This window comes from Manacus vitellinus, unplaced genomic scaffold (assembly GCF_001715985.3).
Source record: "Manacus vitellinus isolate BGI_N305 unplaced genomic scaffold, ASM171598v3 scaffold_28_pilon, whole genome shotgun sequence".
In the NCBI taxonomy this organism is placed as follows: domain Eukaryota; kingdom Metazoa; phylum Chordata; class Aves; order Passeriformes; family Pipridae; genus Manacus; species Manacus vitellinus.
The window spans coordinates 164,512-179,926 of record NW_021940122.1 but is presented as its reverse complement, the minus strand read 5'-3'; the positions used below and the strand labels follow the sequence as shown (position 1 = coordinate 179,926).

At 39.9% G+C, this 15,415-nt stretch overlaps 1 protein-coding gene across 10 annotated transcripts in view; it reads left to right on the top strand.

Annotated features, from left to right (window-relative positions):
• Positions 1-15,415, top strand: part of BBX (BBX high mobility group box domain containing) — a 137,839-nt gene that overhangs the window by 89,155 nt on the left and 33,269 nt on the right. For all 10 annotated transcript variants that reach the window (XM_029960666.1, XM_029960667.1, XM_029960658.1 and 7 more), the window contains 3 exons: positions 1,623-1,690; positions 8,003-8,083; positions 10,325-10,405. In XM_029960666.1, the coding sequence (XP_029816526.1) occupies positions 1,623-1,690; positions 8,003-8,083; positions 10,325-10,405 (230 nt within the window). The remainder of the gene's footprint in view (positions 1-1,622; positions 1,691-8,002; positions 8,084-10,324; positions 10,406-15,415) is intronic.

The window sequence follows — 15,415 nt, the reverse complement described above, 5'->3', positions numbered from 1 at the left end:
GGTGAAGGAAAAACATAATTCTAGTTGAATATTGGGTATGAAGCCAGATGCTATTTAGGATGCATTTTAAAGATAATGATAAGCCACTCTTCTCCTCCTTGAGATAATGAATGAGCCTGGTTTATTCACATTGTTTTCATCTGCTTCTATTTAATGCCCTTCTAAGAGATTATTGAAAGAACTTACCGTGTGAAAAAACTTACCTTGTGAGTGTCAGTGTGAGATGCTATCTGCCAGAGAATTTTTGGCAGTATCTGTGGTATTGAATTAAATAGCACCAATGAGTATTCCCATGAACTGAACCTTGATCATCTGTAGCACTAGATTGTTTGGGGGTTTACAGGTAGCAGTTTGGCCCATGTCAGCTGAAAAGATCAACGAATTCCTTGGCCTCACTCCTGAGTGAGAAGGGGCCAGGGGATTTCCCAGTGGGCATTTCAGTTGCAGCTATTTTGCATCCAAATTTTACATACCAAAATGGAACTAAGTGGACAAAGGTAAGTGTGCCATTTGGCCTCCATTCCAGGGAATGGCCCCAGCTACATGTAATTTATTGTTGTAGAGAGAGTTTTTGTATAGTTTAGTAAAAGGATATTGGAAAACATGCTTAGTGAAACATGAGGAAATTTCCTTAGCTTTGGTGTGTTTAATCATTCTGAAGTTGATGTTTCAGCAATACAGCAAGGATAATGCTTCTGTTTCTCTCATGTTGTGGCTGTTGTATGAGATATTTGGGCCACAGTCTGTCTCCCTCTCTCTACATGACACTGTTAAATCAGGCCCCAACATTTCTTCCAAGGCATTCCCTGAAAATCAGACAGTTAGTCTTCATAGTGATGAAGAGCAACCACTGTTCTGAGTGGAAAAGCCACTCCATGGCTAATGCAGTGCCAGTGTTTATTGCTTTCACTTGTTGTCATTTTCTGAGCTCCTGAAGTGCAGGAAGGCTGGAGGCGAGGAGCTGTCATTATCAAATACTTGAAGAAGAACATTTATATCTCCATTTTACTTGCCTCAATTATATATTGTATTGGCAGAGCAACAAGTAGGCAGGCAGCTTGCCTGGCCAGTGCCTGTGCTGTTCTGGCACAGAGGATCAAGCGCTTCATGCTTCAGAGCTGTCAGGCTGGCACTTTTCGCCACTAAATGCAGCTCTAAATTAAAGACAAATGAAAATAAAAATTTTGCTTCTGAGCTTGATCATGTTGTTTTGTTCCATCTTTTAATTTGTTTGGTGGCTAAAGAAGGAACCAATCCCTTGGTAGGAGCATCCACTGAGTTATAAACATGTGCATCTTTGTGTATATTTATGTATGAGATCATTACAGTTGCTGTTTTAAAGATATTCATCTCTGTAGTACATAAAACCTTTGGCAGTAAAATTGTAAATCCACGCAATGGGGTGTTAAGCACACAAATCCAATTAAATCCTTCAAACAGCTTTGAAAGCCTTCCCAGAGGGTACAGAAATGGTTATTTGTGATTCTCTTGAACTGCCTTTTATGGCAGCTTGCTTAGAGTGTCTGTGACAAGTAGTCTTCTGGGGGTTTAATGCTGCAAGTGGTAGGTTTCTTAAACAAGCAAATGAATCAACTTAAGACTTGGTTTTACTCTTTTAACAGATCCTACACAAATGGGAGGCCTAAGTATGCTGCTTCTAGCAGGGGAACATGCACTTACTGCACAAGAGGTAAGGAACTTTCTTCTCTCCCTTACCACGAGACCTCAGTTTAAAGAGGCCTCATAACAGGAATATTTGACAGTGGGGAATGAAATTTAGGACACATCTCAGGTAACCTCAGGTGGGACTGAAGTGTGAATCTTGTATCCCAACTGTGAATGTAGAAGTTGAGTCCAGTTTTTGTGTCAGTTCTATATTAACTCTGCTGACTGAATATTTGATCACACCAGTCAAGTCTACCCTATGAAAGAATATTGCCAGAGGTAGAAGGCTTGAAATACTGTGACTGTGTTAACAAACGGGTGGTTTGCAAGCTTTTGTAGGCAAGGATTTTATATGCTTTTGTAATGCCTCACACAACTGCAACCTTGGCACTAACAACAAAATAAGTACCTAATAACTTCCATACAGTCAATGTCATTGTATAGGCATTCTGAAACCATGCAAGTGCTAGAAGGTAATCAAAGTGTTGCAGTCTACTCCTATTCACTGAGTCTTTATATCTAAAAATAAGTTTGTAGTTCAGTTGCCATCATAAACTTTTTTTATATTTTTACAAAGGGGTCTAGTAAATAAGTGTGCCTGCATATCTCCAGTAGTGCAGAGACCTCTGGTCTTTCTTTATATTGATTATTAATATGATCTGTTTTTGAGGCCAGCTTTGGAAATTGTTCAAAAAGCAGTTGTATGTTGGGTAAAATAGGTAGTCACTGCCATGAATCTCTAGCCTGGAAAGAGCAGTGGAAGTGAGGAAGGTTTCTTTTTTGTTGTTGTTGTTGTTATTGGGAGGAAAAGCAATAGTTAACTTATCTACACGTGATACCCCCAAATGGAAAATGTGTAGTGTGTTTGAGATGGGTTGTTCCTCTACCACCAAGACTCCTCAATGCTTTGCACAGCAGTTTGAGCCATGGAGGTTTTTGTGCAGGTGTGGCTGCTGGCCTTCCGTGCTGCAGAAACACTAGTGTCAAGTTGGCAAAGAAGTGAAAAGAAATGTATTACCTTGTTCTAAAATGATTCTGTCCTGTACTTTTCAAACTTGTAATCTCTCAGTTTGGAGCATAAAAACTGTTTTTACTATGCTGTTATGTTGCAATGTAAGGGAAGGTATAGTGTAGTCACAGATACTAAGTTCCATTAAGAAAGGTCTTCATGAGTTGAGTTTTTTTCATTTTATATAATAACCTCAAGTAATATGACTTCGTGGCAGTGAAGGAATAAAATCTACATGTAGATTTAGAGACAAATCAGAGAGAATGCCGTGCAATTGTTTTAGTACATGGATATTTTTTTAATCAGGACTATTTTTTTTTTTGAGCAAAAGACGTTTCCCATGTGCCTACATAAACCTCATTTTTTCTGATAGGAGTGTGCAATATGACTTGTGATGTAATATTCACTTTATGTGTAAGCTATACTCTGCTGTGCTCTTCTGGGCCTGTAGTCTTCTTTTGAAACCTGGCTCTCCACATCAAAGAAGCAAACTGTGTAATCTGCTTTCCCCAAAAGTGGGGAGCAAAATTATTGTCATAAATACAGCCTGAACAAAACTAGTTGAGGGACTTGTTGGCTGTGCTTAGAATCACAGTGGGCCATAAATTAGCCCATACTAATCAATTATACTATTTTAATTGTACTACCCTCTCTGAGAAGCAGGTAAGCCACAGAGCACTTTCCCAGTAAACTGCACATCTCCAATCCTTTCTGAGGGTCCACTTTGTAAAATACATCCTCCAGAACAATCTGGGTGATTGGTATTCTCAAAGGGACCCAAATGAACAAAGTTCAGTCCTCCTACCCACGTGTTAGCGGGAATTAAGTCTCCAGCTGTGTTTCCATGTGCTGGGAAACTTTCTCAGTTTCTTTTGTGTGGCAACCCTGATGTGTCTTCCATTTTGCTTTCCATTGTGTTTCAGCGATGATTAGATACAGAGCAAATATTTCTTAGGCCCATGTTTCTGAAATGCAGTAATGATGCTAAAACTATTTAGACTTGAATAACTGAACAGCTCTTCTGTCTTCCCACTGTCGGGCATGTGGACAGAGGAGGCGTAAGATGTTCATCTTTGCCTGTCTTTATGAGAATCTGTGGTTGGATTTCCATACTTATGGGTTTACGCTCCAGCCAGCGTTTGGGAGGTTAGCAGAACATGCTAGGACGTGGTTTGACAGGCTCAGAAAGAAGCTCAAGAATTCATCATGGAGTTGATGAGCTGCTTTGCTCTTCAGTGGAGAGGCGTCAATTGTATTGCTTTAGAGTTGGTATCGACATGGCAGAGAATTTGGTGTACTGAGGTGACTGCTGAGGTATGGTTAGTGCAGACGTTCAGAAGTTGGTTAACTATGGAGAATATATTTATTGTTGTTATCTGCACGTAAGTATATAAATACGTGTTGTACATCTAAACCCCTGCATTTCTATTTAAAAAAAAATAAAAGGATGAACACTGTCATTTTTAAAAGAGTGCTCTGAATTATATCACATAGCTTTCATTATCATTAAAGTCCGTGTATACATTTAAGATACACATGCATATATATGGTTCTTAAACTGGAAGTCTGCCAGCAGAAGATTACCTGTCAAAATGCAGTGTGACTGCTGTGCATATGTGTGATTATGCAGGCTTGGGTGGCCTTGTAACATACGCCTTAAATACCATTGTCATCTTAAAAGTTGTTAGTGGAGAGGAGGGCAGCACTGGCATAGTTTTGCTCAGAACCTGGGAGAAGATGAAGGACACTGCACTTGTCTATTAATCCCATGTAAACATTTTCAGCACCTGCTGATGTTCTGTCAGAATTATGCTAAATGGATGTATTGGGGTTTTTCAAGTCAGGTGTTTAATCTCCGGGTTGTCAGAAGCCCAGATGTCAGGTAACAAAATGACCTGCCAGCAGGAGGATGGGAAGAGGCACAACAGTGATATTTATGGAATTGTTTTGAGGCTTCAGTCGCCATCTCTCGGTGTGTTCCTATTTTTGTTATTTTTTCAGTAGACTAGAGAGTTTTTCTTCTTCTAACAGAATTCGGTGTTGGCATATAATTGATTTCCAGGCAACAGCTGGAGTTACTAAGCAGATAAGCAAGAGACGCTACAGACCTTAAGGGCAAGTAGACAAAGGATTTGGATATGCAGGGAGTTTCCGCCTAGGTTTTGGGTCACAAGACTGTGGTGTGTGTATGAGTGTGTTTTGTTGAACACTTGAGCAAAGACGGGTCTGCTCCAGCTGCTGTTGTTGTGCCAGGCAGAGCCTGATCCTCACCGCAGGTTATTAGCAGGACTGCCGAAGCTGGGTGAGCAGCGCTCCTTGCTTGCCCCTTTGCCTCCCTGCACATCTCCCTTACTGGTCCGTCGGGCCCTTTCCTTGCCTTACAGCAGCACCTAGTGGCCTCTCTGTAGGTTACTGCCCAGAAATCCCAAAATTCATAGTGTGGTCCAAAACCTGTCTCTTCTACCAGTTTCCAGGCTTTCCACTGCCCAGCAGCAGACTCCTGTCCCACATCGGGACAGCATTAAAGCTTCACATCAGGCAGTGGCAGGTGAGCCAGGGGCTGTTCTAGGGTCTGTCCTCCGCCTTTGTTTGGTGTGATCATTTTAGAGCAGGTTACGGTACCCTGGAGGGAAAGGAAGGCCACACTTGTGGTTTCCTTCTTTTTTAAACAAAAGGTTATCTTGCACGTGATACCAGGTCTGCACAAGGTGTAAATCAGAAGTGAAAAATCTTTCAGTGCAGCTTGAGGGAAAGCTGGGAGGAAGAAAGAGGAGAAGCAATGAGATGTTGAGAACATTTTATTACGGCAGGAAATGAGACATACCAAATGGCACTATCTGTGCATCTTTTCCCTCTGGTAATTATTTTAATGCTTTGATCAGGTTCAGCCTGGCAAAGGTTAGAAGTCCTGGAGATAATAAGTTTCCCACAAGTCAAGAGTGTTTGTGGAGCAGCAGAGTAGAAGAAACAAGCTCAAATTAGTTCTCTGTCAAGCAAATGCAACAGCATTAACTTTTTAAAGAATAAGAGGAAGTAATAGGAAAAGTGTAGTGGTTCCAACTATAAAATCTCCTCTGAGTTACTGTGCATCAGCAATCTGTCCTTTACACACAAATCTATAGAAAACTGGGCTTCGCATCTTCCACAGTAAGTGGTTCCTGTACCACACAGTGAACAAGCTGTGCCTATCCCCAGCATGAGAGGAGGCAGTTTTCCCCCTGCCCCTGCCCAGGGAGGGAATGTCTTACAGCCCTAGTGTTGCAGGGGCTGAGCTGGGATAGTCTCCCTTGGGAGGGCATCTCCGCTCCAGCACGGTGCTCCTGGGGTCCGTGGGTCAATGGCTCCTAACCCAGAGCTGGTTTGTGCTGTGCCATCTCAGGCATGTATTGACATGTTCCGGTGGACATGGCCCTGGATAGGCAGAGGGAGCTGTGGAGCCACAGTGTCTGTATGGACAGCTGAGAAGAGTTCAGGAACGGGTGGCCCTGCAGTGCCCACCTTAGGAGCTGGGAGTTTTCACGTGGCTTCTCCTAAGCAAAGTAGTGCCCTTTTGTGTGGTGCACTGGAAAGGCTCCACTTATGTACAAACTGCTTCAGTAGACCCTGCAAGCTAAGCTACATAAGGCAGAAAAGTTAAGTTATATGGGGAACCAACCCCAAATTTGGTTATTTCTGGGAGAATCCCGCCAGTGAAGTGGCCTAAAATAACCAAATGAGTGCTTAGACATGCAGGCAGCAACCTTACATATTTCACACCACTGCAGAGTCTCAGACCTGCAGAGATGGGTCACTCAACAGCAGCAAGATGCTTTCCCAGAACAATCCTGACCACTGCTGAGGCACAGACATTTTAAACAGATCCTACAGAAACATGAGAAAAATCAGTAACAAACATTACATCAGTGAAACATTGAAAAAGCAAAAGACAGGCATTAAAGATACATTCTTTGTAACCCTTTGGGCTGGTATACTCCACAGTATACTGATAAAACATCCTTCTCAGTGCTTGATAAATATAATGGAAATATAGATCATAGGAGTAACTGGTGCTGCTTGGTTTTGTGGCAGGGAAGAAACAAGCAAGCAAATTGTCGTGTTGGTATAGTTCCCCTCGTCCTGTGGGTCACTATACTCAGATTTAGTGTTTTCAAGGGAGCGTGGGTAGCAGATTCCTGAAACAGAATACCACTGGTGCTATTGCAGTACTTAAACATCTCAGACAAACAGCAGCAGTGCAAACAGCACGTTATGTAGGTCTGCATTTTCTGTGGTGCTACGTGCTTACCAGCAAAAGGGTGCAGTTGGTACCTATATCTGGTTTGCATTCACCAGTAAAAGCTACTGGTATACTTGTTTCGGTAATAAATAAGAGAAAAAACCTCCCACGTTTGCATTGCAGTGTTTTAAATAAACTGAAGTTTTGTGGAAAAAGTAAAAATTGTTAGGGGAAAAAAATTTCCATTCTGTAACTTTTCCTGAAATCTTACAAAGCTTCCTTCCTTTTCTTCTGTATCTTAAAAGCCATGTTACACATTTTGTTTTATATTAAAGGTACTTTATGCTCCTAGGAGTTACATATGTACATCTTTCACACTCAAATGTGATACTTAATGAATATATCATATTTGATAGAGATCCTTTACAGAATGAGGCTTGATTAAAACATTTCTAGCTAATAAGAATAGTATGGCTAAGCTCAGTGTTAATTCAAATAAGGCTTTTGAACAGTCAGTTTTTGGTATTTTGATTTCAGGTGTTATGACTCTTTCTTGCACTGCTTCTCAAAAGCACCCCTAAAATGGATGTTTAGGTACATTATTTTAGCAATTTTAGGCTTGGGCTCCTCTTATCTACTTACTTTCATGCTGTCAAGATTTGGAATTATTTTTCTAATAAGTATTTCCATCACTTAGCAACTCTGAGTGTCTTCAAAACATTTTTTACCTTCTAGATAATCTTCTTATTCAGAATGATAGCACCAACTACAGATATAGCAGTGTTGATAGCATCACCAGTACAAGATAGTTGAGTGTGTAGCCCAATATAATCCGTTTAGTATTCTGTTCAATAAAACTATTCTGACAAGTTCAGAATGATAAAAGAAAAAAACTGGTATTTTTTGTAGTCTTTCTTCTTAGATGATTTTCAAATGCATTAAAATGAGTGCTAAACTATATTTTCATCTATAAATATGATTTAATCTTTCCAGGACTGTGAAACATTAGCTTGTCCATTTTCTCTTAAATGCTCTATTTTATTTTGCTCACTGTTGTTCTTAGCTTGAAAGAAACACTGTTGAGGTCTTACTCTGCACACCCCTTGTTTCAGGTTTCCTCCAGTACCTGCCAGTCTGATGCAACTAATTCTACAGAAGCCTGTCAGAAGTCATCATTGTTTCAGTTTGCAGAGGTGAGTTTCTTTAAAAAGGGTTTTCTTCCCAAGTGTTTCCTTTTAGGAAGCATTTGATGTTCAGCTGAAAGAAAAATCAAAATTCTTTGAATAAAATTTGTGCTTTTATTTGTTTCTTCTTTTTGGATTTATGCTATTGAATCATTTATAGGTAGGTCAGACCTATCATAGATAGGTAGGTCAGACTTGAGTGCGGAGAGTGTGTTTAGGAGCGTAGTGGAAACCCTAGTGCAATGATGGAGCTGTGGGCTAAGCTCTAATTTAGAGATATGTCATTCCTGCACTTAGTTTTAAACTAGAACCTTATTAACTAAAGTTTTAAGATGTGTATTTGGATGTTACATTATGTTTCTGATCTACTGTGGTGGCTTTAGTCATCAGCTTCTGTAGTTCTGGAATTTCCAAAATTTTCTTCTATTCTGTAACCACCAAATAGCTCTATGCAACGATGCTTTAACTTTGCAATGTATAATGTTTTTGTCAACCTATTCCACTTACTGCTAGAAGTGCAACTGCGGTGTGGTGGTGGTTTTTTTTTTCTTTAAAGTGTACACTGCTTCAGCTGAGTGTTAGTGAGTTTCAGTGGTATAAACACAACAAAAATAAGGTTGCAAGGAATCCTGGCCATCTGCAAACATCACTTTTTGTATCATTCCAAGTTTTGAAATAGTCAAATGACATAGAAATATTTACCTGCATAAATAGTGATTGTACAGGACACTGGGTGGTGTTTAACTGCATACGGAAAGAAATTTTGTCATAGCTGGGGCTTCTTTTTATTATCTCTATCCACACCAGCTGTGAATCTGACTCCCTTATCTTTAATATTCATTTATATGTGCTCCTTCATACTCCTCCCTAAATACCATCACTTATGGACCAGATACATTGCAATCCTAACACACAGAAAATATAATTTTGTTTGTTTGTTTTAACATTAACGCACAAGAACTTGAGTCCCAATTTAAGATCTGAGGCTTTCAAAATTTATTAGAAATAAATTGGAGCACTGATCCTTTATTACTGATTAAAGGTAATGGCCAGAGTTAAGTAAATAACCTGTAATTAGGCTCTTAAACAGCCTGCTGGCTTTTCTTGTTAAGAAGAGGAAAGGCCTGGTGTGCCAGCAATAAAAAGCAATACTTAGAAGCTTCTTAGAATTGATTAATTCCAGTGTCACTTATGACACTTCTATGGTAATGACTCAACATCCATCTTCCAGTATTTCTGAGATGCTTTTGTACACTTACACTGTCAGTAGAGCAATGCCATACATTGTATAGTACATCTTGATAATGGTCTGTTTCTTGAATTTCACTGCTGAATTTTTTAAAGAGTAAGACAAATAAGACAAATACCAGCTTGCCTAATTGTTTCAGTTCATTTTACAGTGCTGAAGCAGGGAAGTGCCAGATCCATGTGGTAGTAGGCAGGAATTGTGTTGTGTGCTGCCAGATAAGCTCTTGCTAAGCCAGTGGTCACAAGCCCTTTTCTTTACCCATTGAAGAAAAATTTCACTGGGTGCCAGGAAACAAGCTCTTGTGATTTAGAAGTACCTTACTGATTATCAGGAATTAGCAATGCATATTACCTGGTCCTACTTTTCTAGGATGTTAAACAGCCTGTAGTGAGGGTGCACCTAACAAGTGCATTGCAGGCGTGTGTGTCAATGGCAAAATAATTAGTACTTGTGCCAAGGCCTAACATTAATCAGAGGTGTCATTGGCAATAAAACTAATTGGCACAAGTTAAGCAGCATGAAATGCAGTTACCTTAGTGTCTGGGATAGATCTGGTATCTCAAAATACCTGCACACATTGTGTCCTTGTCCACACTTACCTTCTGTGCAAAGTAGCAATCTGTGCTCTGTCATCACCACTATTCTGCAGTCTCAAGTCTTTCACTGAACTGTGAAATACAATATAGTGTTAAGTTTTTGTTGCTAACCCTCCTTTGACATATCAGCCAGCAAATAAAAGCCTTTCAAAAAAGCCTGTTTTGTTGATCCTAGGAAAGGCTTTCCTTCTGAAAAATAATTTAAGATTACCATTTCACAGATGGTAATTCACCTATTTACCTGCCTCCTGGAAAGCAGATTGTTGTATGGGTGTGCTGGGGGTCGTTTGCTTGCTCTTGGATACCAGGAGTCTTCGTGTGTGATGGATCAGAAATTTAATATGTTGAAGTTTGATACTGAAACTGAGGAGTTAGGTAATGCAAGCATAATTGTTTTCCTGACAGATCTCTTCAAACACATCACAACCTGGAGTCCCGGGGACAGTAAAACAAACGGAGGAGTCCACATTGTTTCAGTTTGCTGAGGTATAATGGCTGAATACGGTGGGGGAGGATGGGAGGAAGCAAGGAACTGGTAAGAGTTGTCACTGAATGGCTAAGCACCCTGTCTTACAAGGGATTCTCATCAGTAGATGTTTGTCTTCTTCACCATTGTGTTAAGAAAATCCTGGGCAGAATGGACAAGATGTTGGCCAGTTGTACCAGCTGGAGCATATATGAGAGATACTGGGCTTGTGAACATTACTTAGTTTTCCATACCAAAGGATCACTGCAGACATGTTTTCCAAATGGCCTTTTAATTTACATCTAGGAAAACAATAATTAAAAGACATTCTGAAATTACACTAAGCACTGCCTGTGGAAGAGGCTGCAGCAGTGCAAAATAGCAGCTACCCTAGAGGCAGGATCATTTGAAGAATCCTTGCAGGTCAAAGGAAGCTTATCACAACAGCTACAAGGATATTTAACAGCATCATTAGGTAGTGACTTATCAAACCTATAAATTACCCATAAGTATATAACCTATCCACCTTCCTCCACATATTGAAGATTTGGAGTTCATTAAACATTGCTTTTAAGAATTTCTTTGCCCATGTATTGAATGTTTCTCTGTGAATTGAGTTTCCACACATATACTCTTCTTGCCCATTTGGGGGAGTCTGGTACTTCTTGCAGAATCCATTATGGTACAGGTATATTCAGTGTGTCTCTGAAAAGTTTGGGATTGGAGCTGGCACTATTGCAGAGGAGCATCATGGGATTAAAAGATACCCTGTTATTCTGTGTATTTACAGAGATTTGACTACATACAACAGGCTTCTTTCAGTGAAATGTTAAGCTAATGTGCACTGTGTGTTTTTAGCTTAGCTAGAATGAGCCTTGGTGTTTTTCTTAGGAGGCCCAATGAAGAAGAAACAATTTACTGATTCGGGTGCCATAAAATACCTGACTACAAACACCACAGCAAAAGATACAATAGAGTTAATATCTCTAATCATGAAGGTGTTTTCATACGTATCACCTTTTTTTTTGAAAGTTAAAAGTCAATTTAGAATCTTTTGAGAAAATTATTAGTGGAATTGAGCAGGGTAAAGATATGTGCTGAAACCAGCCTTTTAAACCAAGTTAAAAGATATATACTGGAGAACATTTCTTGTTAATTTTATTGCAAAATATTGCACAAATGAATCTGCTAACTTAGTTTTAAAAATACTAGCCATCTTACATTTTAATTAAACACCAATTTTGGATATCTGCAGAGTTGAACAGAGTATGTATTGCATTTAGTACAACATTCTTAAATTGTCATGTAAAACGTCTGTAGTGGTTAGCTAAGTATGGCTACGCGACGTCCTTAGCCATACTTTCAGAATTTCACAGAACCTTAAATCTCTGATTGAACAAACAACAAAATAACGAACCTGAAAATTGTCATATGGATGTGGCAGTGCTTTGAGTTACATGCCCCTACGCAGAGCCAGCTCCTTTTGCACATTGGAGTGCATATATGAATCATAAAATGTTAGGAGGAAGAGGTGCTTAGAAAGTTTATTAGAATTTGCTGAGGACGGTTTTAGAGTCAGAGTTAATCTCTTTTTCTTGTCGAAGTGTTTAAATGTGTTTGGAGGGGTTTGCTTTGTTCTGTGGCTAGAAATAAGGGACAGAAATCTGAAAAAGAAAAGAGAACAGAAAAAGCCCACATTGTTGGCCATGGTTATTCCTTCCGTAAAACCTTAATGGCAGTGATGAACATGATGTTTTATCTGTAGCAGCTGAAAAATGGCATTTTTCTAAGCTTGCAGCCTGATTTCATTTAGGTTGTTCCAGGGGAAGGTACTGAGCATATTACAGAACCTCTTTAAGCTTTCTCCCCCACTATTAAAGCTGCTTGTGCTTGATCAAATATAAGGACTTTCATTTGCACAGGCTGTCTTTGTCAAGTTTGGCAAGAGTCCCTGCTCCTTACTGTTCCATTTCCTACTGGGTCCTGTCTATATGAATGCATTACTGCATTTAGTAAGCTAAATTATGGCAAGCAATTTGCAGTGGGCTGCTGTCAGCAATGTACAGTGCTACAAAAGAAAAGCAGAGGGAGAGAAAGTAGTTATTTAACCAGTAGCCAAGTAGACCTGTGAAGAAATGTGAAGTGTGCTGTGGTCTGATGTGCCTGGAGACTTCTGGCAGCCATCCCAGCTCAGTTTTGGTTCTGGCTGGGTGTTCTTCGTATGTTCCCTTTCTCTTCACCGCCCTTGCAGATGGGTGAGTAAGAGTGCCTCTTTGTGAAGACAGTGATCCCATTGAGTAGATTTGTCATTTAAAATGGACACCTTTACCCCCAGAGTACAAGTCCCCTGTCACTCAGAAACAACTCGATTTATGTAGAGTAGGTGGGATTCTTTTTGTCTTTACAGCCTTAGTCTTTCATCTGGTTGTCTGTCCCAAGTGCTATAGTTGTCAATTAAAGCTGTTGAGGATATGGCTAATGAGGCCTGCCCAGTGACTTGCCACTACAGATGATGAAAATCCTGGGAGCAAGACTTTGTTGGGTCTTGCGGGTGTGCAGGCAAGTGCCTTGGAGGTCTTTAAAGGTGATGTGACATCCTCGTAAGAGTTTTTTTGAAGTTTGGAGCGTTGCCAAGTTACACTTCCAGCTTTCTCATGCTGGTCTGATCTTGCAAATACTTGGCCCTACTATTGTCCTTCTCATTTGTACCTTTATGGAAAGCCATTATATAGGCCAGTGATTGCTGAGCAGTGAGCTGTGTTCCTTAGCGTGGTGGCTGTTTGCAAGCTGTCTGCTCACATGGGCTGGTCGCTGTCATCCTCCTTGCCATGTGAGGGAAGCAGAGCAGATGGGACCCCTTGCTCTCTTGGTCTTACTGTATGTGTTTGGCAAACGTGAACAGATGGTGACGATTGCTTCATTGAGAGGAAACAAGAGTACCTCTTGGATTTACTTAGCTGAACTCTCATCTGTTATTAAACAAAGAAAAGGCTTCCAGGAGTGGAAGCAGAAAAATTACTAGTTCAGCCATCTTAAAAACAAAATGAATCCAAACCCCCAAAACTCTTTGCTTTCAGCAGCTTTTCTTAAGTTTTTCTCTAGGTGATTTAATAAAAAAAAAAATAATCACATGCGATATGCAACAAGGTGGATTTGTTTTTGCTAGTCCAGCAGCTTATTTATCATTTAAGAAAAAATGCATGCTTGGGGATGATTTTGTCCCTTCTACATTCTCACATACTCACTTTGAGAAGGCTTGCAGGCAGTTTCTTCTGTTTATTTCTATGCTAAACAGAAGATTTGAATCCAAAACTTTTGGTCAAAATGGCTTGAAATGGTGAGTGTAAGAATTAATCCCTGTCTTCTCTTCCAGTTTTGCCATAGGGAAAGCTGTAATCTTCCCAGATAAAAATGAATGTATTTGCTGTTTGCCCATATGCTGAAATTGTTTAATGTTTGTATTGAAGTGCAGTGCCTATTCTAGGAGGGAAATAAAATTGTGGTGCCATGGTACATGTTTCTTATTCAAGGTGAAATATAATATAGTAGCTAAAATTATACCTGCATTGTAATAAAAGATAGTAACTTGATTCTAATGATCCCCCAACTTAAATCTCTACATAACAAGGGGCTGTTTGTGGTTGTAGTACTGCAGGTTCTGATTATTCTAATTAAAGCTGGAAGATGTTGTTAAGACAGGGAGTGGGATCTGTAATCTCAGTGAGAGCTGATTGATCAGCCATCCTCTTCCTTCTGATGTTTGGCCAGCAACTTCAGCAGAATGACTTATACAGTTATGTCACTTGCAGTTTGTTTTCTTAACTCTGAAATTTTTATTTATTTTTTTTGCACTGAAGTGAGTTTTTGGCTTACTCTCTATTAGTACTACAAGGATCTCACATTTTGTTAGGAGCACCTGTTGTCTTGATAAAATTTTCTTGCTCTGTCCTCAGTTTGTGCATCAGGAGGCAAGATATGCCTGTATGTTCTCAGGCTATACTTCAGTGTGTGGGTGTTATTCTGTCCCTTTTCTACCATTCATATTGTGCTGAAAAAATCATTAAGATATGAGAATTTGTTATGGTAGAAAGATAAAAAAGTTGAGACCTTCTTCCTGCAAAGTGCAGTGTACAAGACCACTTAGTTCAGTGGGGACCTGAGCAGGTTCACTGAACAGTCTCAAAGCAAAACTAGAATGTTGAATTATTTTAGTTTAATATTAAAAATTATTATTAGTGCACATTTGGGTATTATTCACTGTATTTTAAATAACTTGAAGTGAAATGAATGTCCTGGATTTTGTGGAGGGGGATGAGTGGGGAGTGTAATAAATCTCTTTGACAATTGAAAGGTAAATTCTTCAAATAATCTAGTTTAAAAGAAAGAAATAAATATAAGGAGAAAGTCAAAGCTGATAATTTTGCATCTGAAAGATCATAGAACCATAGAATTGTTCGTGTTGGAAGGGTCCTTAAAGCCCATCTCATTCCACCCCTTGCCATGGATAGGGACACCTTCCACTAGACCACGTTGCTCAGGGCCCCATCCAACCTGGCCCTGAATACTTACAGGGATGGGGCATCCACAGCCTCTCAGGACAACCTGTTCCAATGCCTCACCACCCTCTGAGAAAAGAATTTCTTCCTAACATCAACTGTCCTGTTTCAGTTCAAAACCATTGCCCCTTGTTCTGTCACTATTTTCCCAGTCATGATACTGAGTGTGATTTTTGTGATGAGGTAGATCCCATGGACACACTGGAGATCTTGCCCCAAGGCTTTTCAAGGCTTCCAGGTCAAATACTACCATGTAATGCCATGCCAAAAAAGGTCAAATCTGATAAATAATTGTTAATTCTTGCATTGGTGAACTTACAGTACTGCACTTGGAAGCATGTCTGAAGAAATCTGGCTGTAAAAGCAATTGCCTGAAGTGTGGCAGTAGTTATTTACTCAGGGCTGGTGGTGGTACACCAACAGCTATTTGGAAGGCTAGATTTGATCTCCAGACATAAGATCTTATTTCCTTTT